This window comes from Galeopterus variegatus, unplaced genomic scaffold (assembly GCF_000696425.1).
Source record: "Galeopterus variegatus unplaced genomic scaffold, G_variegatus-3.0.2 Scaffold290, whole genome shotgun sequence".
NCBI classification, from domain to species: Eukaryota; Metazoa; Chordata; class Mammalia; order Dermoptera; family Cynocephalidae; genus Galeopterus; species Galeopterus variegatus.
Genome location: NW_007726401.1, coordinates 28,811 through 50,222, shown reverse-complemented (window position 1 = coordinate 50,222; position 21,412 = coordinate 28,811). Strand labels below are relative to the sequence as shown.

The following is a 21,412-nucleotide window of genomic DNA, read 5'->3' as shown; positions in this document are numbered from 1 at the left end:
ATCCATAGAGCACCGGTGTCAGAGAAAACCAGGGCCAACCCAGCCTTGTCTCTCCAGCTCCTACTGGGACTGTATCTGCTCCTTCCAGTGTGTCCCCAGGGCACCTAGCACAGCATGGGACATTTAGTACATGCTTAAAAACACTTGTTGAATCAATGAATGAACAAAGGAATGAATGAATGAATTAGAGCCAGTATTGCAGAGTGTTAAGAACAAATGCTTTGAAATTAGCCTCAGGCTTGAATCTTGACTGTACCACTCAGTGGCTGAGAGAACTGGGCAAGTAACTGAACTTCACTATGCCTCAGTTTCCTTATCTGTAGAAAGAGAATATTGAAAGTACCTACCCCATATGGTTATTATGCCAATAAAATAAGATGATGTATACACAGCACTTAGCACAGTGCCTAAATTTTCAAATGTTAGCAACTATTGTTAATTATTGTATACTTATAGAATAGTACCTGACCCATTATGTTATTATTATTATATATTGTTACTGTTATTATTTAATAATGAACCAATGATTGGAGGTTGGGATACTGGAGACCACTGGCCTGGACTAATGGCTTTCTAGTTATGTTCCCTCACTGCCTTCTACCATTTCTGAGATGCAGGCAGGTCTAAGGGACACGACTCAGGGGAGAAAAAGAATAAATGCCCTCCCTGGCACTTTCCAAATGAAAAGGCAGGTAGAGCCAGCAGGAAAAGCAATCCTTGGCTGACTCCTGCATACACAACTGACCTCTGACCCCGGGTGCATCTTCAGTGGGGCTGACAGGCCAGTCAGATGTGATGCAGGGCTAGAAGGGCCATGAGCAGCTAAGGCACACAGCTTTTCCCTGTGCCAAAGTAGCTGGCCCAGTTGCTATGTCCACTTCCCACATGCATGGCTTCATTAGGAGCCACCCCAGACAACTAGCCACCAGGGACCAAAATGGGCAGTAGCAGTCCTAGGCCATCTGGGTCAATCAGCCCCAAGGGTCTGACCTCAATAGAGAGGAACTTGGCTCTTCCCTCCTCTGAGCTTCCAGGGGATGCGTGCGGGCAGGAACTGCTGCAGGCTGCCCTCAGTTGTCTAGGTTCAGGGAGGTGGTATTAGACAGAAGGCAGGGAAGAGCAGAGGGGCTGAGGCTGCTTGGGCAGCTGCCAGCAGACACACACTGATTGCACAGGCGCCTGTGACATCTCCTGGTCCAGGGTGCACAAGCGCACTGCAAAGCATGGGGCGGCCTCCCCATCCAGCCTTCTGCCCTGCTCACCCGCTGCAGAAACTCCGTGCGCTCCTTCTTCTTGTTCCGGCATCGGGCCGCTGCGACTTTGTTCTTCTCCCGGCGCCTTTTCCTCCGCTCCTCTTCCTCATCTAGCTGTGAGGGCACAGAGCCACCGATTAGACAGTGAGGCAGGCCTGGAGTGCAGCTTCTCTCCTGACACACACACAGAGGGACCGTTCTCCCTCCCTAAACCACATCTCGGCAGAAAGCCAGCAGTCCTTGGCTTCCAGCCACTGGCTGGAGAGAAGGATATGTGTCCCAGCCAGTCCAAGGATCCTCTCGGGGTAGGTGGGCATCCCAAGGAGGAGTCTGGGTCCCAGAAGGGCAGGGCTGCCTGGGTTCTGCCACAGTTCAGCAGGCCTAGAGCCTGGCAAGTCTACCCACATAGAGGTGGCACCAATGGGCGGTGATGACCTGTTCTCCTGCCCAGCCCAAGTCCTCTGGGCACGATTTTCCAGGCCAGTGGTTCCCAGGCACTTCCTTTAAAAATGCCTCAGGCCTGGACACAGGTTTCACATTCTGCCCCTACCCTTTCCAGCTCCCTAACTCCCTTTGCCCTTCCCTCTTACCCTCTGTTGAGATTTTAAACCTTCACTGCTCCTCCACACCTGCTATTCCTCCCTCCTGGTCCTTCCAAACATGTGGTCTTCTCCTTTTGCTGCTAAACTGTCTCCCCAGCCTCTTCACCTGCTGTGATCCTCTTCCTTACCTTTGCATATGCTTCCCCCCAGGAGACCCACTAGAGAGAGCTGGAGGATCCCAGGGCACAATCCAGACACCTCCAGGGTCTCCAGGCTTGTTTCTCCCTCAGCACATTTTAAAACATTCACCATGCATGAAACAGGGCCCACTACATGGGGAGGGGGAAACTCACTGCTCGCCTACATTGACTTTGAATCAAAGTCACAGTTATTATTGTTTCATTAGTAATAAAAAGAAGAGCTGCCATCTGTTGCCTACTTTGGTAAATGCTTTAAATACATGTCATTTAATCCTCACAGTCAAAGTCCTATGAGGAAGATACTAAAACTGTTCCATTTTACAGATGGTAAGACTGAGGCTCAACAGTTCAATTTGCTCAAGACTGTGCAACTAGCCACAAAACTAGGAAACGGCAGAGCCAGGATTCAAACTCAGATTTCTCCAGCTTCAAACTTACTGTTCTTGACCACAGGCCCACACTGCCGCAGTCCATCAGGAGTACCTTGGTGTGGCACCTATTGCTGTCCATTACCTATCAGGAAAATCTGGAGGATGTGTAGAACCAGCTGGTCTGGGGACAGCCCAGAGTCAGAGGCCACTGGAGAAGTCATTGGATTGCCCTGGGTTTGCCAACTCTCTCACTTCTTGAGCTGGGCAGTGGTGATGGGGGTGAATCTGGCAGCCTGAGGCCTGGAACAAGGTCTCCACGCAAAGGGCTATAGGCCAGGAAAATAAACAGCCTCTCTCCCTGCACACTCCCAGCATGCTCTAGGAGCTCAGGATGGACAGCCTGGGCCTGGGCCCAGCACCTCGGCCATCAGCACAGGCCCTGGCAGGGCAGTCCTCTTTCTCCTACCACCAACTCTGAGCTTCTCCCCGAGCCACTCCCAACCCACCTGGGAGGCTGCTGGAGAGGAGCCTTGTCAACACCACCGCACCCAAGCACCTCCCAGCCCCTTGGCCTCCTTTGAAACTGAACCAGAAGTGACAGCTCCTCTGGCTGACCTGCATCTGGGAAAATAGAAACCTGGCTGAAATGGATTCCGCCCAACCTCAAGCTCACCCCCAACAAGGCCAAGGTGACCGTGACGACAGGCAGAGGGAAGGAACTGGAGGAAGTGGCTGGCAGTGCAATCTCCCCTCGGCCAAGAGGGTTTGCCCACAAACTGCCAAGGTGATGTGTCAGCCTGGGCACCGCCGGGCCTGCAGACCTGCCCCTGAGCGGCCTCAGGAGACACAAACTCTGTCCTCCAAGGCCAGCTCCCACCCCCACCCCTGCACAGGGCCCCATTCCACAGAGAGTTGGGGACACATGGAAGCTCAGCAGCACAGGTGAAGAGCTCAGCACTGACAGGAAAAGTGAACCGACCTACTGGGCCAAAATGGCCCCCAGATGGGGTCTGCTCCCACCCTCTCTCCAGCTGCATCGATCCCACCTGCCATCACCCTCTACTCCAAACGTCTCACCCTTCCCCAAGCCAGCCAGGCCCTCCCAGCCCTGACTGAAATGACCAGCCTTTCCTGCTTGGTAAACTCTTACTCAACCTTCAAGAGTAAATGTCCCCTCCTCCGGGAAGGCACCTTTCACTCCCCAGATAGAATGAACTGCTTTTTCTGTGCTGCTACAACACCGTCAGAGTTTCTACCACATTCCACCACAATCCTTGGTTTACGGAGGTACCTGTCCTCCCTGCTAGTCTGGAGGATGGGGGCTCTGAGCATCCCCAGCACCTGAAACAGAGCATGGCACTTAGTAGGTACTCAACAAATGTTATTCAGATGAATGAAAGGAATAAAGGAGTCCAGAGAAAGACGCCACAGGCTTGGATTCCTTAATTATAAAGTAACTCATTGCCCATGTTTACATCTGCATAACCTTTTCTCCAGCACCTTCTCTGTCTGTAGTAGGCCAGCAAAGCTTGGGGATTAGGTCCTGCCTTCCCCAGGAGCACACTGGCTGAAGGCAGAATCTAGATTCGGGGGTGCAGGCCCCTGATGGCTGTGGCAGGTCTGCATGACTCCTAAGCAGGTCTGGAAAGAATCTGGGATGTGTGCTTAGGCCTAAAGCCCCCAGTTCCACAGCCACCATCAGCTTCCTGGTCCACCTGGGACCTTTCCTGCACTCATGCCCCACCTCGGCTGACCCCTCCTCCCAATAAGGTAAGATATGGCCCCAAAGACCCATGGCCACATCTTCCCCATTGAAACTGTGCCGCATCACCCCTAAATCCTCCTGCTGCTGTTTAAGAGATGCCCAGACGAGATGCAGAAAAAGCTCTTGAGGCCCTAGCAGAAATAAGATAGGGGTTTGGCAGGGCCCCAGCCTTCTCCACCCGCTACTCCTGGCTAACTCAGGCTGGTTTCCCCATGCCGAGTGGTCTGCGCTCCCAACTGCGACCATGTGGGCCTCTCCCCAGCCCTCCTCCAGGCTCTTCTGTTGTCCCCAGAGTCAAAGCTGCTGTCTCCTCCTTCCTGTGCTTCTTGACTTCTCTAAAGCATTTGGACATGAGTGGGTGAGATGGCAGAAAGTGTTTTCACCACACACAGCTCAGACATTTAAAACCAGAACTCAAAAATGGGAGATGACAATTTTTTTCTGCAGATACAGCTGGAGGAACCAGGATGTTACAGGAGGAGGCCGCTTGACACTCAATACATTTAGAGAACCAGGAGATGTGGCCTGCAGGATGGGAGGGGCACATACTCTCCCTTTTCTCAAACGTACTTCTGGCTCTGTTTTATCCCAATTCCCAGGAAGGCCCAAGGGCAAAGCTGTCTGTGTCCTGGCTGAGAGCGGTGCCCTGTGTCACACTTTGCATGGGAGGGAGGGACTTGGGCACCCAGACCAAGAAAGCCCGCGTGTCGACCAGCCCCTCCTCACCCATACCACTCCTCAGAGAGCCTGTTCTCAAGCCCCTGCTGAGGGGCAGGGGGACCCCAGCCCCTGGCCACATCTGACTGGACAATGTGTGAATGGCTGACCTGAGCTGGGTACATTTAAGGAGGTGCACACTCTCAGGGTCACACAAGTGCGAGCCTCCTTAAATGTCATGCCACGGGCACCCCACCAGGTGAATGAAGGAGATAGGCAGACAGAGACAGACACACAGAACACAGAAAGACAAAGATGGGTGGAGAGAGACAAGAGAGAAACACACAGAGACATGGACAGAGGCTGACGGTATAGACAGAGGGACAGATAGTGAACAGACAGAAAGCACACACAGAGAAAGAAACTCTCCCGGTCCTCTTGATTCCACCCCTAGTGAGGCCGGACTCTGCTCCCTGACTTTGGGGTCCATGATGGATACCTCTGCATCCATCCATGGATACTCCTGAAAACTCCTCCTTTGCCCTGGAGGGAGTTTGAGAAGTTTTCTGCCCCTTGCCACTGAAAGATGTCTGGGACACCACGGTTCCACCCTTGCAAAGTCAGGTGATGCCAGGGGCTAATGAAGAAGCAGAAGATGGTCCACAGCAATCCAGGGGAGAAATTCTACCCAAGAGCAATGCTTCTAGAACTGCTGGGAGAGGGACAGAGCCTGAGTGCAGAAGAGCCCGGAAGCTGCAGCCAACAACAGGCAGACAGAGGTGGGTCACCTCGGTTGGTATCAAATCCCCTGGATTAGGGGGTCCCAGCAGAAAACAGATGGTTCATTCAAAGGAGTCCCTAAAGAGAGTTTAATGAGGGAACTACCTAGAGCGGTGAACATAGCTTAGGGAACCCGGAACCAGCAACTGTGAGGAGTCACAACAGCCCAGGCTGAAAGGGCCAACTCAGGGGTGAATACTGGAACTGGGGAGAGTCACTTAGCCATGAGAGAGGATCACCAGACAGAGGAACACAGCCACTGCCCAAAAAGTGCCCAGCAGGAGAGACTGGAGAATGAATGCCCCAGACTCTCTCTGCCCCTGCTGGTGCCTCCCTTTGGCCAAGCCCAACCGGAAGCCAGCATGTAAGGGACCCTGGGTAACGCAGTCCATGGAGATGGGCCACCTGGGGCACAGAGAGGGAAGGATCGGAAGGGATCTGATGGGCAGAGATTATCCCATTAGGGGCTCTGTCTCTGTGATCCACATAGACCCACCCAGTCCTAGCCCCAGCCAGGGCTGGCAGGCAGGAGACAATGCAGTGATGCCAGGAACCCCTTACAGGGATCATGGTCTTCCCGATGGCTAGCACTTACTGAACACCTGCCAGCAGCCAGACCCTGAGGAAAGTGTGGTCCCTGACAGCAGCACCAGCCTGACCCCCCAGCACTTGTTAGAGAGGCAGAATCTCGCTCCCCACCCCAGACCTGCTGAGTCAGAATCTGTGTGTAATACGATTCCCAGATGATGCGCAGGGAAGTTTGCTCTGGGGGCCAGGAGGGGCTGCTTGAGCTTCTCTCCCCAGACACATTCCTCCCACTGTTGTCCTCATTTCAGTAAACACCACCACCATCTACCTGGTTATTCAAGCAAAAACAAATCTGGGAGTCATCCTTAATCCCTCCCTCTCGCACAGTCCACTTAGCAGGTTGTGATGATTGCACCTGCAAAATACACCTACATCTCTCCATCCCTGCCGCCTCCACCCTGGTCCAAACCCTCGCCACCTTTGCCCTAGATGACTGCAACTGCTCCTAAGGGCTCCCTCTTGTTAAAACGTCAGTCAGCTCCTCTGCAGAAAACCCTCCAATGGCTCCCATCACATAGGAAACAAACTCTGGGCTCCCGCGCAGGGCTCACAGGGCTGGGGACAGCTGGCCCCACATACCTCTCTAATCTTCCTCTACCCCTCAGCTCCAACAACAGGGCCTCCTTCCCCTTCCTCAAAATGCCAAGTTCCTCCTTGTCCCCAGGCTTTGTGCCTGCTGTTCCTCTGCTGGGACTTCTTGTTGAAGCCTCCGCTGACTACCCCAATCTAAAATAGAGCCCCTCCCCCATTATCATCTCCCCGTTTATTTCCTTCAAGGTGCTTTTCAGTAACTGCACTTACCTTTTTCATGCATGCATTTGCCTGCCAGTTGTTAGCTACCCACAAGAACGTTAATCTATTTATAGTTAATCTATTTATATAAATATCTTAGTCTATCTCTTTCACTGCTGTCACCCAGCCACCAGAGCTGAGCATGTCACAGAATAAGCCCTCAATAAATATTTATTAATTAAATCAACAACATTTAATTCTCCATCTCAGTAAACCTGCTATGACAGTTCTATTGTCTTCCCCACTTTAACAGATAAGAAAACTAAGGGCATCAAGGCTGCCTGGATGGTCAATGACAGCTCAGGATCCAAATCTGGCCTTGTGGCCCCAGGGCCCAAGTGCCTCCTGCTCCTGGGAGGGCAGGTGGTCTGTGTGTATCCCCCCCCCCACAGGAACAAGACCCCGGCCTTCTCAGCTCCATCCTGGTGATGGAAACATAAAGTAGAAGCAGAAGCTTCCAATTCTAAGGGAAATAATCATTTTGCTTTTTCCTGTTTGGGTCTTTTTAAACAAAAACATGTTTTTTGCATAAGGAACATGAACGTGTAACATCCAATCTACACAGTTTAAAGGAGGGGCCTCGCGGATCCTCTCTGGCCTAACACTCACCGCTCACCGTGGTCGAGTTTCTCGGGTCCTGTCTGCAGGCCACACAGGCTTTCCACAGTGGCAACTGTCGCCCAGGTGTGATTTTGAATTCTAGCTTTTCATAAGCATTTTCAAAAATATACCTTGTGAGACCCATGAAGAGGCAGAATGAGAAAGAGAAATGACACTTTCAACCCAAGGCACTGAGATGACAGAAGCTCTCCCGGGCATAAGGCAATGAGGAAAAAGAGCAACAGAGCAGGTGACGAGCAAAAACAGGAGACCAAACAACCCTGGCACTGACTACAGCCGTGAAGGTGTGAAGGGCTCATCTCATGCTGAGAAGCATAGCACCGGGAGAGGACAGGTTTCTCTGAGCTCATGGAGTCAGGGCTGACACAATGGGCTTGGCAGGGGAGAGAGTCTTCACGGCCTGAGTTCCCTAAAAACTGCTACGGACCGGCTGTGGGCTTCTGGGCAAGTCACTTGGCCTCTCAGAGCCTGCTCTCCTCCCTGGCACATTGAAGGCACTGAGTCCTGCCACACAGCGTTGTAATGGGGACTAAAATCCAGCCCAAGCCAATACAGGAAGGGTTCCGTAAATGCCCGCTTTCCTGCCAGCCTTCCCAGGTGGGCCGGGGAGGCAGCGCTGGTGCTAGCAGCAGCACACTCCGCCTCCCGCACCCACAGGTGAAAAGGAGACCTGGGGAGAGAGAGGAGCAGGGTGGGGTGCTGCAGCGCATGCTGAGTTGCCAATGAGCAGGCCTGCAGGAAGAAATCTGCAGCCTCCAAATCTAGCCCTCAGGCCTAGAGCAGCCAGCCAGGCCCACCAGGGCCCCCCCTGCATGGAGAAGCCACATTTCAACACCAGGGACCCAGGAGCACCCTGGGAAGTAAACACCCAAATACCAAACATACCAGACATTCCCCCACATAAACACGGCTGCACTGAGCCAGGGGCTGCAGTCCCTCCCCACTTCCCACCCCCCAAGCATCAACAAAGTAGGGCAGTCCAGGGGCAAGACCTTCCTCCCCTGCCTCCTCCCACCCCAGCAGGGAGGAATGAGGAAACCCCAGGGGCCCTGCTCCAACACCCTTGATGACCCCCTGCAGCGCACAGGGCCAGGCCCTCCCCACCAGCATCTCCCCTGGGGCTGAGCTGCTGGAAACTCTCTGCCCTCCTGTCTCTCCCATCTTTTCTCTAGCCAGGCCAGCTTACTCAAACAGCCAATTCCTGGACCAGAGCTGTGAAATATTGGGCTGTTTCAGTGAACAGTGGGCAGGGCTTTAAGAAAAAATTTGAGACAAATGGTCAGTCTAAGGCTGGGGTTGCAAACTCAAGTCACCTCCAGGGCCAGGATGGCTGGATGGGGCTATGCCCCCTTGCCGTCCCCACAAGAGGGGCACCCAAATAGCCCCAGTGCCATGCAGGCTCAGTGTTGCCAAATCTTCCAAGTTTTCAAGACTAGCTGAAAATACACATGTTAAAAGTAAAATCTCCCTATTTTTAATGCTGGCAACTAATTCCATTTTGAAAGAAACACCAAGTGAGCCAAACAAAATACACCTGTGAGCTGCACAGGTCCATGGGCTGCTGATTTATGACCTCTGGCAGGTGACAGGCCCTGGCAGGGTCTGTCCTCAGAAGCCAGGGTCTAGCCACTACAATGCCCTGCTCTGCAGCCTCAGACAAAGCAGTTCACCTCTCCAGTCCATGGCTCATCTTTAATAAACATAACAGCTACCCCTTCTCACTAGCCTTCAAACAACTCTGCAAGGTGGGCTCAGGGGCCTCATTTTACCATGAGAAATTGAGGCTCAGCAAGGTGGAGTGTCTGCCCCAGGCTGCCAGGCTGGGAAAGACAGAGATTTGTCTCCGTTATATTGGGGGGCATCACAGACAGTTGGCTGGACCAAAATCTCCCAGGGTCCCTTCCAGCCCCAACTTCCCTCAAGGGCAGTGGTGGCTTGCTTGAGAGGAGAGGGAGTGGGATGTGGGAAGGATATCCCCTTAACCCCTTTTAAGAAGTTTCTGCTTCCACAGATTCTTAGTACCAGCAAGGGGCTCTCAGCAAGCACCTGGGCCAATCCCCAGATTTTACAGATGAGGAAACCAAGGCCCAGGGAAGGGAAGAGAAGGGAAAGTCTTGCTCCAAGGCTCACGCTTGCAGTGACTGGGTCCTTGTGAACAACTCCAGAGGATACTGCTCTGTCCCTCCTCCTGGGCCTCCTGGCTCCACCTGACGATGCACCATCCCCCTTTCCTGAATTCTCTATACCCGGGACCCACGACACTGGACATGTCTGTCCTCTGACCTTGACTCTTCAGTGTCTTGCCTGGATCCTCCTCCCATCCCTGAAGGCTCACCTCTTCCAGTCCCCATGCTGGGTCGCTGCTCTCTCACTCTATGCACCACCCATGGGTCAGCGTTTGCATCTACGTGTGTGGTTTCAACTGTCTCCTGGACACAAATGCCAACCAAGTCTTTATTTTCAGACCCAAACATGCAAGTGCCAGCTGGATGCTCAGTATGGATGCCCCTCAGCCCCTCAGAGTCTCTGTCCTCAGTTGGCCACTTCACCTCCATCCTCCACCGCCGCCGGCACCACCACCCACTTGTTCCCTGGAGCTAGAACTGAGGCCCCCCTCACACTTTCCTCTCATTATCTCCGATTCTGATCCTATGGCCATCCCATTCTATAGCCTACACCTTCCCCAGATTGGCTCCTACTGTCCATCCCCCTGCCGCTTTTCCAGGCCCGCTCTCTCTCCTGGACCACTGCGACACCCTCCTGGGCAGCCTCCTGATCCTGCATGACCGTCCTCCATCTCAGCCATTGGAGGGATCTTTCTTAAATGCAAATCTTGACCTGGTTATTGGTCTTGGAGAGGGGTTCCTCTTTACCCTCAGGATATAGCCCCAAACTCCTCAATATGTCCGACAAGCCTCCCCATGACTTGGCCGCACCTGTGGTCTCACCTCTCATCTATCCCAACCCTACACTCTGTGTTCCTGAAACACTGAGCTTCTATACACCCCACACTTCCCTGGCCTGCATGCCTTGGCCCTGCTGTCCCCTTGGCTTACTTCTCATGGCTCCTGTACATTCAGCTCCAGTGTCACCTCCCACAGGAAGTCCTCCCTGATTCTCGTGTCTTTTGGGCTGAGGAGGTATCCCTCTGCTCTGAGCTCCCATACAACTCTGAGCTTATCCTGGCCCCTACTGTGTTGCACTCTATCCTCAGTTTCTGACTCCTCCACTAAACTGGGTGTTCCAAGAGGGCAAAGTCTGTGTCTTGTTGACTTTTTGTGTGCTCAGCACCTTGCAGAGTTTGTAGCAATTAGCACTGCCGAATAAATGTTTGCTAAAGGGAGGGAGGGAAGCCTGATCCACAGAGCTGGTGACCTGGACAAGACCCCAAGACTCCTGACTCCCAGTTCAGTGCTCTTTCCACTTCATGCAGCTGCCCCCAAAGCCAGGATATAATCAAACACATTCACCTATGAACAAACCCACACACTGGATGCTGTGCTCACTTCAAGCAGCTCAGCCAACCAGCAGGTGAAGGCTCGGAACAAGAGCTGGCAGAGGCAACGGCTCCACCTGCCAAGATGATTCACTGGGCTCTCGCAGCCAGGGGCGCGGGTGGATAGGTGATTGCTCAGTGGCTCAGCATCTGCAGGAAATGGTGGGGGAGCAGGGCTGTCAACTAAGCTCCACCCTGAGCTTCTGGAACTGAGAAGACCTGGAGACCCTGGATCCCTGCTGCATCCTCAGGCCAGGAACTCAAGTTCAGAGAAAGGGAGTGAGTGTGTCCAGGTCCCTGGGTCAGACGTGGCAGGATAAATCAGAACACCACTGCTTTCTGAGAAGAGGCAGGGGACACCTTCTTTATGAACTGAAAGCCTGACAACCTGCGATCTTTGTCGGGCATCAGAGCCACAGGTGGACCCACCCAAACCAACTTCTGTGTCTCCTCACATCTCAGCAAGATGAAGCATTTCACTGACCTTAGGCTTACCCTGGTCCACAATGTCCTCCTTCTCGGTTAAGAGAACCCATAAAACAATAGGCTGCTGAGTTGCAGGGCTGGTTATATGAACAGAATAGGGAAGGGCCATTCTCTCAAAAAGCAGCGGAGAATGGCCCATTTCCACTGCTAAGAAAAGACGGCCATTGTGTTTGGAACAAAGCCTGAACAAGCCGGCTGGGCAGGGTGACACCCATTTGTAGATGGTCCTGCGACAAAAAGAGCAAACACTGTTATTACAAAAGTGAGAAAGAGTCCAGGAGACATAGGAGAAAGCATGTTGGCTCAGGCAGAAAACCTAACATTGAAAAGAAAAAGGAGACGATGATTGCTGAGAAATCCTTTTGCCCAGAGAAGAACTATTCGGAGAACGAAGTCTTCTATTGAAAAGTGTCTGTTTCAAGCCCATTTCATATTTATGGTTTAGTGGGGTTTGGTTTCCCACTGGGCAATCTACTTTCTTGCCCAATTGACAATTGCTTCAAAAGATGAGAAAAGGAGAGAATAGCAGCCCCTGTAAGACTCTCACCACCTCTAAAAGACTGGTCAGAAGCAGAATACATCTCGCAGGGGAAAACGCATTTTCTTCTCAAGGAGTTCATAATACAGTTAAAATCTATTCTTAACAACGACAAATGAATTAATATGTCTTGATTACACTGGGTCAAAAAATAGAGACAAGACCTCCTGCAAAATGACTCTAATCTACAATTAAATGAAAATGCAGTCGTTGCACAGAATATTTATGAACAGGGCTGTTCTGAAACTCCTGAATTGGCCAAAGTAGAAGAACCTTTCAAGTGTCATCTTATTAAAGCCTTTGGAAGTCATTTGCCTTTCATCATGAAGGGGAAAGACAAGGTCCTTGGCTTAATTATTCTCCACCAAGGCAGTTCCGTTTAATCTGTATGCAGGGTGTGCAGCTAAAACACGATTTCAGCCAATTTCTTTCAGGCACAGGCACAGATAACACACAAATCACCCAGCAGAAAGGCGACCTCTACATCGAGGGTACTAAATGCCAGCTAATGAAAATACCACTGAGGTGACAGGTCAAATGAGTTCACATCCAGAGACACCTGGCCTGGGGGTTGGAAGGGTGATTCTCTCATGAGTGATATATGTAAGGACATAGATGCAATTCGAGTTAAGAGAGGGGTAAGGAAGGACTTTGCCACACTGAGGCAGATGAAGTGGGCAGAGAGCTCCCCCTCACCGGAGCTATGGAGCGACTCCGCAGTTCTTAGAGCACAACCACTGCAACGGCAAAAGAGGGCTCCTTTGGCATCAGAACCGCTTAACTGATTCCCCCTTCTAAAACAACAAAGGAGCCCACCTTACTGACAAAGCTCAACAGCTGAATTAATGGGAAAGTCCAGTGGAAATAACTGATTTGGAAACTTTAAGGTGTCTGCTGACTCAGAGAGCAATGCTGTCATATACAGATCCAGGTGCCACACGCATTAATGAATACCTGATGGCAGGTGGATCCTTCCAGGAAGCCTGAGACAAGTTTGGAAAAAAATGTGGTTTTAGATCCTTATAGCCATTCTCAGATAGAATCATTGCCAGTCAGAGCTGGAAGGGACAATCAAGTCACCTTGAACCTCAGAGAGCATCAGAATCCCCTGGAGGGCTTACTGCATCACAGATTTCTGAGTGCCACCCTCTAGAGCTTCTGCTGCAGTCGGTTTAGGTTAAGACTACTGAACCAGGGGTTTCAACCAACAGCTACAGATTAGAACCACTTGCCAGTCCCACGCAGACCAACTGATTCAGAATTGGTTTTTCTCTCAAGTAGATTCTAATGAGTAGTCGGAATTAGAAACCACTGTTTGGCACCGTATTTCCTCCTGAGTTCTGTACAAAATCCTATCGGATTCCTCTCTTTGCTTCTGGATGGCTACTAGCTATAAAAAAGAAAGAGGAGAAAATGCTCCCTAACCAGATCCTGGCTTCTTCACTGCTGTTGGTGTAAAAGGGGGTTTAATAATCATAGCTACTAATTCTGGAGCACTGCTACACACTGGGTGACTTGCATATATTATCCCATTTACTCCTCCCCATATCCCTGTGAGGCAGGTACTGTTCTTCCCTGTTTTAAAAACAGCTTTATTGAGATAAAATTCACACATCCCATATAACTCCCCCACTAAAGTATACGACTCAACATTTTTTGTATATTCACATAGTTGTGCAGCTATCACCACCATCAATCTTGGAACATTTTCATCACCCCCAAAAGAAACTCCACACCCCCTAGACCTCCCTCCCCATTCCTCCCATCCCCCAGCCCTAGGCAACCAGGGGGCTGCTTTTACTTCCTGTCTCTATGGATTCGCCTATTCTGGACATTTCATATAAATAGAATCATGCAACAAGTGGTCCTTTGTGACTAGCTTCTTTTACTTAGTATAATGTTTTCAAGGTTCATCCATATTATTACATGTATCAGTACTTCACTCCTTTTTATGGCCAAATAATATTCCATCGTGTGGATATATCATATTTTATTCATCCATTCATCAACTGATGGACATTTGGGTTATTTCCACTTTGGGGCTACTATGAAGAATGCTGCTATGAACATCCATGCACAAGTTTTTCTGCGGACATGTTTCCCTTCCTATTGGGTATATATGTAGGAGCAGAATTGCTGGGTCATATGATAACTCTATATTTAGCCTTTTGAGGAACTGCCGGACTATTTTCCAAAGAGGCTGCACCACATGTTACATTCCCACTAGCAGTTTATGATTACAACTTCCCCACATCCTCAACAATATTTATTATTGTCCTTCTTTTATTATAGTCATCCTAGTGGGTGTTAAGTGGCATCTCATTGTGGTTTTGATTTGCATTTCCTTGATGGCTAATGGTGCTGAGTATTTTTTCCTGTGCTTTATAGCTGTTTACATATTTTCTTTGGAGAAATGTGCATTGAGATTCTTTGCCCATTTTTCAACTGGGTTTTTTTTTATTATTGAGTTGTAATAGTTCTTTACATAATCTAGTTACAAGTCCTTTATCAGATCTTTGATTTGCAAAAATCTTCTCTCATTCTGTGGATTTTTATTTTGTGTCCTTGAAGCACAAAAGTTTGTGATTTTGATGATGTTCAACTTATCTATTTGTATTTTGTTGCTTGTGTTTTTGGTGTCATAGCTAAGAAACTATTGCCTAATGCAAGGTCACAAAGATTTATGGAAATTTTCTTCTAAGAATTTTATAGCTTTTACTCTTAAATTTAGGTCTTTGATCCATGTTGAGTCAATTTTTGTACATGGTGTGAAGTAAGGGTCTATCTCCCCCATCTTCACAAGAGAGGAAATAGAAGCTCAAATGTCTAATGACCTCTCCAGAGCCAAACTATTCCAATGCAGTGTGCTGCTTTGCTACATTGCTTCCAAAGAGTCAACAATTTTTATTGTTGGGGGTTGGAGGGTTGGCAGAGGGCAGAGAAAAGGGCTTTAGAGGCAAACTATGAAACAGCTTGTCACCCAGAGTATGCATATGCACTATGCTTAGTAAAGGAGGATGCTGCAGTCACATAGCAGAGCAGTTAATGAGCCCCAGCATATGGCAGGATGTGCACAGCCTCAAGGAGCTGCTAAACTCAGCGGAAGCCTAGGACCTCATTCCCAGCACCTCTGTAGCCTGCCTGAATCTGTCCATATGTCCTTCCAGGTCTCTGTGCTCCAATCTCAGGCCAAGCTGCTTTGTGCCTTTTGGGCACAGTAGAGGGTGGGGGAGAGAGACTTGAATGGTTCCACAGTTGTTCAGCCAGATGTGGCTCACCCATGAGAGGACTTGGTTTCCCAATTCTGAGTCCATACTGCCAGTGGATCTGGGGACACCAAAGTAAGATGACCAGCACTGACTAAAGAGGCCACTTCAGAGGGTCACTGAAAAAACTGATGGTTGATGGGAACCCAGCAATGACCGTAACACTACAGGAAACAAGATAAGGGGTCACACAAAGCAGTTTAGAGGAAAACAGAGGGTTGAAGAGCCTTCTCATTTACAGTTCATAATGATAACTAAAACTCCAGCCACATCTAAACTGCATAAACAACCAGAAACAGGAAAATCTGCTTGCTCCCCTGAAACCCAAGTCATAGGTTCAACACATTGGAAAGGCCAGTGCTGACAAATAAGTCATTCGCTATTGCCTATTAAAATGGACTCGGTCCCTACCAGAGGTAATTTACAGACATAGTGCATCACAGTCAAGGTCATTTCTACACACTATGTTCACTTAATCTTCATAATGAAACCCTGTGAGTTTTTGTTTCCTTGCTTTACAGATAAGGAAAGTCCTGCTCAGAATGACCAGCTAACTTGTCCAAGGTCATACTGGGAATGAACACTAGAGACAGACTTTTAAACCCAGAAGCTTGAACCCAAGCCCAGAGCTCTTCCCAGGCCCCAGAAGCAGTCCCTCTGGTTAAGAAGCCAGGATGGTGCCCTACTCCCACAACACCTAGGCACCTCCAAACACTCAGGCCGCCCACCATTTCCAAGGGCAAAATACTCTCAAAGAAATGAAAGCCTAAGGAGTGAGTTTTTGAATCGACAAATAAAAGCTAACTTGCATAATCGACACATATGAAAAGTTAATCACAATCCTACCTTGCATTTGTGTGTCTTATTAAGTGCCAGGCATCATGGGAAATCTTCACTTGCATTAGTTCATTTAATTATCATAGCAACACTAAATAGTACAGAAAATCTAAGAAGCTGCCACAGGACTTCCTGAACTTTTCAGAAGTGTCTGATTTCTGCTAAGAACATAAAGATCCAGCTGTGTCCTTACCACCACCTCTCCAAGGGACCCCAGGCTAGGACAACAGCAAGTGTGACCAACCTATGGTTTTAAATAAAAACTTAGGGACCCTTGTGAATGCTCAGGATATGGGATCAAATAAGACTCAATTCCACAGGGGCCAATGTCAAACACATTTCATAGCTGCCTTTAACTATCACTGATTCTCTGATTTAATTGTTAAAAAGGAAAAGCTAACTGGGCCGGCCCGGTGGCGCACTGCTACAGTGCGCCGCTTGGGAGTGCGGTGGCGCTCCCGCCGAGGGTTCGGATCCCACATACAGACCGGTTCCCGCTCACTGGCTGAGCGAGGGGCGGGCGCAGCACTGAGGGTTGCGATCCCGTTGCCGGTCCCGGGCCGGGACGGGCGCGACACTGAGGGTTGCGGTCCGTTGGCGGACACGAAAAAAGACAAAAAAAGGGAAAAAAAAAAAAAAAAAGGAAAAGCTAACGGGGCCGGCCCGGTGGCGCACTGCTACAGTGCGCCGCTTGGGAGTGCGGTGGCGCTCCCGCCGAGGGTTCGGATCCCACATACAGACCGGTTCCCGCTCACTGGCTGAGCGAGGGGCGGGCGCAGCACTGAGGGTTGCGATCCCGTTGCCGGTCCCGGGCCGGGACGGGCGCGACACTGAGGGTTGCGGTCCGTTGTCGGACACGAAAAAAGACAAAAAAAGGGAAAAAAAAAAAAAAAAAGGAAAAGCTAACAGCTTTGTAAAATGTGCTAACAAAATGATGGAACTAAAGTAGAAATTAAGGATTTCAAAGATGAGTTGGGAGATTCTGTTCCAAGAAAGGATAGATTGGATCTCTCTGCCAAACAAGTCTGAGACAAAAAAAGCGTCTGAGTCAGGGGGGAGAGGGGCAATGCTATTCTAAAGAGCCACAAATTAAAAACCAATTATGCAAGCCTTGCTAAAAAATGTCAGTGGGCTGCCTTTATGTTTCAAATCACTAAAAACACAGGCATGCTTAGGCCAACATTTACCCAGCACTTCAGCTGGTTTGTGGCAACTTTTTATGTTCAGGCTAAACACTGATCATCATCTTGGTTTCTTTTATGAACAAACTCTGGGAAGATCACCTGTGGCTGAGAATGAACAGCCTTCCAAGGCTACCCTAGGGGCCACAGATTCCAATTGACACTTTATCCAAAGGTAAAAACCTTCTAAATGTTCTACAGGGGCCCTAGCAAAGTCAGGAAATCACCAATGTGAAATTCACAAACAGCTAACTCTCTTCTCCTGCTCTGAAAATGACGAGGACAAGGATCCAGTCCCTAGGTGGAATATGTGCAGGAAGCCACCCATGATGATATGTGCACACCGATTCCTCACACAAAACCTTCAGAATGCTCCCCGACATGGGTCAGAAGAGCCTGAGGAGAGGTATAAATGGTTTAGGGTCGTGTTCTAAAATGTATCTGAGTAAACTCTGAGCCTAATAAATATACAGATTCCTTGGACTCTGTCTTTGAAGATTCTGAGTCCATGGGCCTGGGGTAGGGTCTGGAAACCTATATTTTTAAGAAGTTTCCCAAGTTGTTTTGATGGTCAGACAAATTTGGGAATGGTTGGTTTGATTTTTGTTCTCTTTTTTTTCTGCTTGAAGTCGCTTAAATTCAGAAATAGAAAAACTAATGAACGATGCTTGAAGGTAAGAATTGGGAGATACAGCAAGCAAGGGAAAGAAAGTTTAAGTGACTTACCAAGTTGACACAGCTAATGATGTTCAAAACAACAAGCATGTATTAAATATACAATCCATGCAACTCTGGTAGAAGTAAAAAGAAATGTAAGACATAGTCCCCGCCATGGGGACCTTAACACAGGACACCAAACAAGCTATGTGAAGGAGTCTGAGTGTAAGGCGACAGGAAGTAGTGGGGACTGTGGTGAACTAAAGACTGCATACTAATACAGTGAGCGTCTGCTCCTCAGCTCCAGCCTCTCTCGTTGCTTGTAAGGGTGTGGGCTCAGAGTGGCTAGATACTCTGGTTTTTTAAAAGAAGCCAGAAAGTCCTTATTTCCTGGCTTTTAAATATAGCAATTCATTTGATTTAAAAATAAAAAGAAGAAAGAAAGAAAAAAAAACCACAATGTGAGGGACAAACAAGATTCATCTGCAGGCTGACTCCTGCTCCTGGAATGACAGTTTGCAACCTCTTTCCTAAAAGTTCATCCAGTCGAGCATCTCTTGAACTCTTGAGTCCCCTTCTAAAGTACTGCAGAGAGGCCCAGTGGGTGAAGGGTCCCATCCAGCAGGAGAAGTGAGTGCTTGGTGTGTGTACGTGTGTGTAAGGGTGGGGCTTCTGGCCTCCCTCCCCTCCCAACCCAAAATGCATGCCAGGCCCAGAGGCAGGGTGTGGCCACCCAAGCCACAGCAGCCCATTCAGGGATGACCCAGGAAGGGCCAAGATCTTCAGGCCAGGAGGGACTGGTTGGTTGAGGAGTCCAGCTTTTAGGGGCTGCAGAACAAGAAGTGAAGGAAGGAAAGCTCTGGAGAAAGCCAGAGAGCAAAGTTGTTTCGAAAAGAAATATTGGAAGAGAAAGAAGAAGAGGCAAGAAAAAAGCAACAGCTTTAAAAGTCCCATAACCCCCAACATAACGTCCCCAGAGTCCCTGGCCAACCATCCAGGTGAGCAGTCTTGCCACTGTCCATCCCCTTGGTCTGCTTAATTTTTCTTTACAGTACTCATCACTATCTGACCTTTTACACTGTATATTAATGTGCTTATTTTGGGATACCCTCACCACAATATACAGCTCCAGGAGAGGGGAACTTTGTCTACTCTGTTTGTAGTTCAGTTCCCAGTGCCTGGCACAGTGCTTGACACATAGTAGATGTTTAACAAATATCGCTTGAACAAATAAACTGCAGGCAAGCAGCTGGCACCAAAACAGTTTAACATTATGTGTCAACCATATAATAAAAACATCAGCACAAAGCCCTTTATAATTTACAAAACCTGTTGTTTAACATAATTCCTCCAATGCTCTTTTACTAAACTGCTCCATACGACTGGACATGGCCCCGGAGACCACTGGCCTCTGTGAGGTGGACAGACCAAGAGCCAGCTCCGACAGAGCTCCCTACATAGCAGCTCAGCCCACACAATCTCTGGGGCCTGGAGACGATGAGGCTGTAGAAATGCAGGGCTCAGCACTAATCGGGTCACGTCATCAAAATGATCAAGTGTTCTGGGGGCGGGTTCATCTGGCCTCTGCAGCCTGCTAGAGCTCTAGTTAGAGGCACAGGAGACAGCAGAGCATAAGGTTAAAGCTTTGGCTCTAAAATCAGGCTGCCTGGGCTCATTTCCCAGCTAGTGACCTTGGACCTCTGTAGGCCTTGTTGACCTCATCTGTGATGTGAGTACAACAACAACAATAATGACTTCATACGGTTCTTGTGTGAGATAAAAGAGGTACTTCACAAAGAATGCCCAGTACAGTACCTGGTACTTAGCTCAGCACAAGTGAGGTGTGGTCGGTATGGTATCACCACGATCATACCACCACCATCACCACCACCCAGGCCACAGTGCTGCCACTTCCCAGCAGTGTGACCTTGAGTAACTTAACCTCCTCCCTAAAACTCAAATTTCTCTTCTCTAATATGGGGATAACCCGATCACCAGGACTGCGTAAGGAATAAATGAGATCATGCATGCTAAGCACTTAGCACAGGGCCTTGGTACATATTAAATGTTTAGTAAATGTGAGCTAGTATCTTATTATTATTCAAGAAACTTTTACTAGTCTAAAATGCTGATGTGAAAATCCACTAAAGGCAGTTTGCCATATGCAAATAAATCTTCAGAATATGGGTTTGTCAGCTGCGAGTTTCTTCCCACCCCCTCTGGTTTGTAGTTGCTCTGAGAAGTAGCTCTCCCCAACCTTTGGGTCTGACCTAGGAAGCATTCGGACGTCGGTTGCCAGTGCAGGGCTGGCCTTCCTCTGCGCCAGCACAGTCTCTGCTGCTCCATCTGCCTCTTCGCCCCCACGACACTGCTGCAGTCTGACAGCGAGGGACAGGACATGCAAATATGCCCTAAAAACGGCTTGTTATTTTCACAGCCTGCATGGTGCGTGTTTGCGGGGGCCTGTGAAGACAGCGCATCACTGTCGGGTACAGGGCATATGCCACCAATTTAGGGTGGTTGTGAAATGTAAAAATACCCAACCCAAATAAAGGCCTTTTCCCCAAGAAGCAAGCTGCTCCAGTACCTTCTGCTGAGGAGAGAGGGAATAACTCAGCCCCCCACGCAAATCCCAGCTGGGCCAACCCCTGCCCGAGGCATCAGGGTCTACAGCAACCCCACACACAAACTCAGCACCCAATGAAACTGCTCAGCTACTGGCTCGAAAGGGCAGTTGTATTGTGGAATGACCCAGAAACAGACACTTTCAAGTTATGGGTTTGGGAAGGTGACTAGCAGAGGGCCAAAGACAAGCGTCCTCCATAAAGAAAACAGAACACTAAATAAGCCAGGAATTGCCATCAACAGCATGCTGATTTACGAAATCAATTCAGAAGACTACCATCACGGTCAACTCTCATCTTGTTATCAACAGACTTTTGTGGGCACCTTTAATGTACCTAATCCAAGTAGATTGAGTGCAGTCTTGAGTGCACATGGCTATAGTAAGGACCAGGCAGTCGAAGTAAACGAAGGCAGCAGGTCGTAAGGAAAGCAAAAATCAACAGTGCCAGCAGGATCAAGAGTACTAGGGAGGTGTGGGGGTCTGCAGCAAACCAGAGAAAGGCAAAAAATAGAGCAGCTTCTCTGTCCATTTAGCCGCTGCCACACAGGAATGGGGCAGTGTGTGACCAGATCTTCCCATTTTTACATCAAGTTTTCAAGTAAAATTGGTTCAAATTTCTTTTAAAACACTGTGCATGCCAAACAAAACACATCTGAGAGCCAGATCCAGCCCACAAATGGCCAGTTTGCCACCCCTGGCTAAGCCCCCAGCAGCCGTTCTTTGCAGTTTCTTTTTTTTTTTTTTTTTTTTTTGCAG

The 21,412-nt window shown here is 49.3% G+C and overlaps 1 protein-coding gene across 1 annotated transcript in view; it reads right to left on the bottom strand.

Moving 5' to 3' along the window:
* JDP2 (Jun dimerization protein 2) overlaps window positions 1–21,412 on the bottom strand; it is a 29,519-nt gene that overhangs the window by 6,427 nt on the left and 1,680 nt on the right. The window contains exon 2 of the mRNA XM_008567065.1: window positions 1,263–1,367. Coding sequence (XP_008565287.1) covers window positions 1,263–1,367 — 105 coding nt within the window. The remainder of the gene's footprint in view (window positions 1–1,262; window positions 1,368–21,412) is intronic.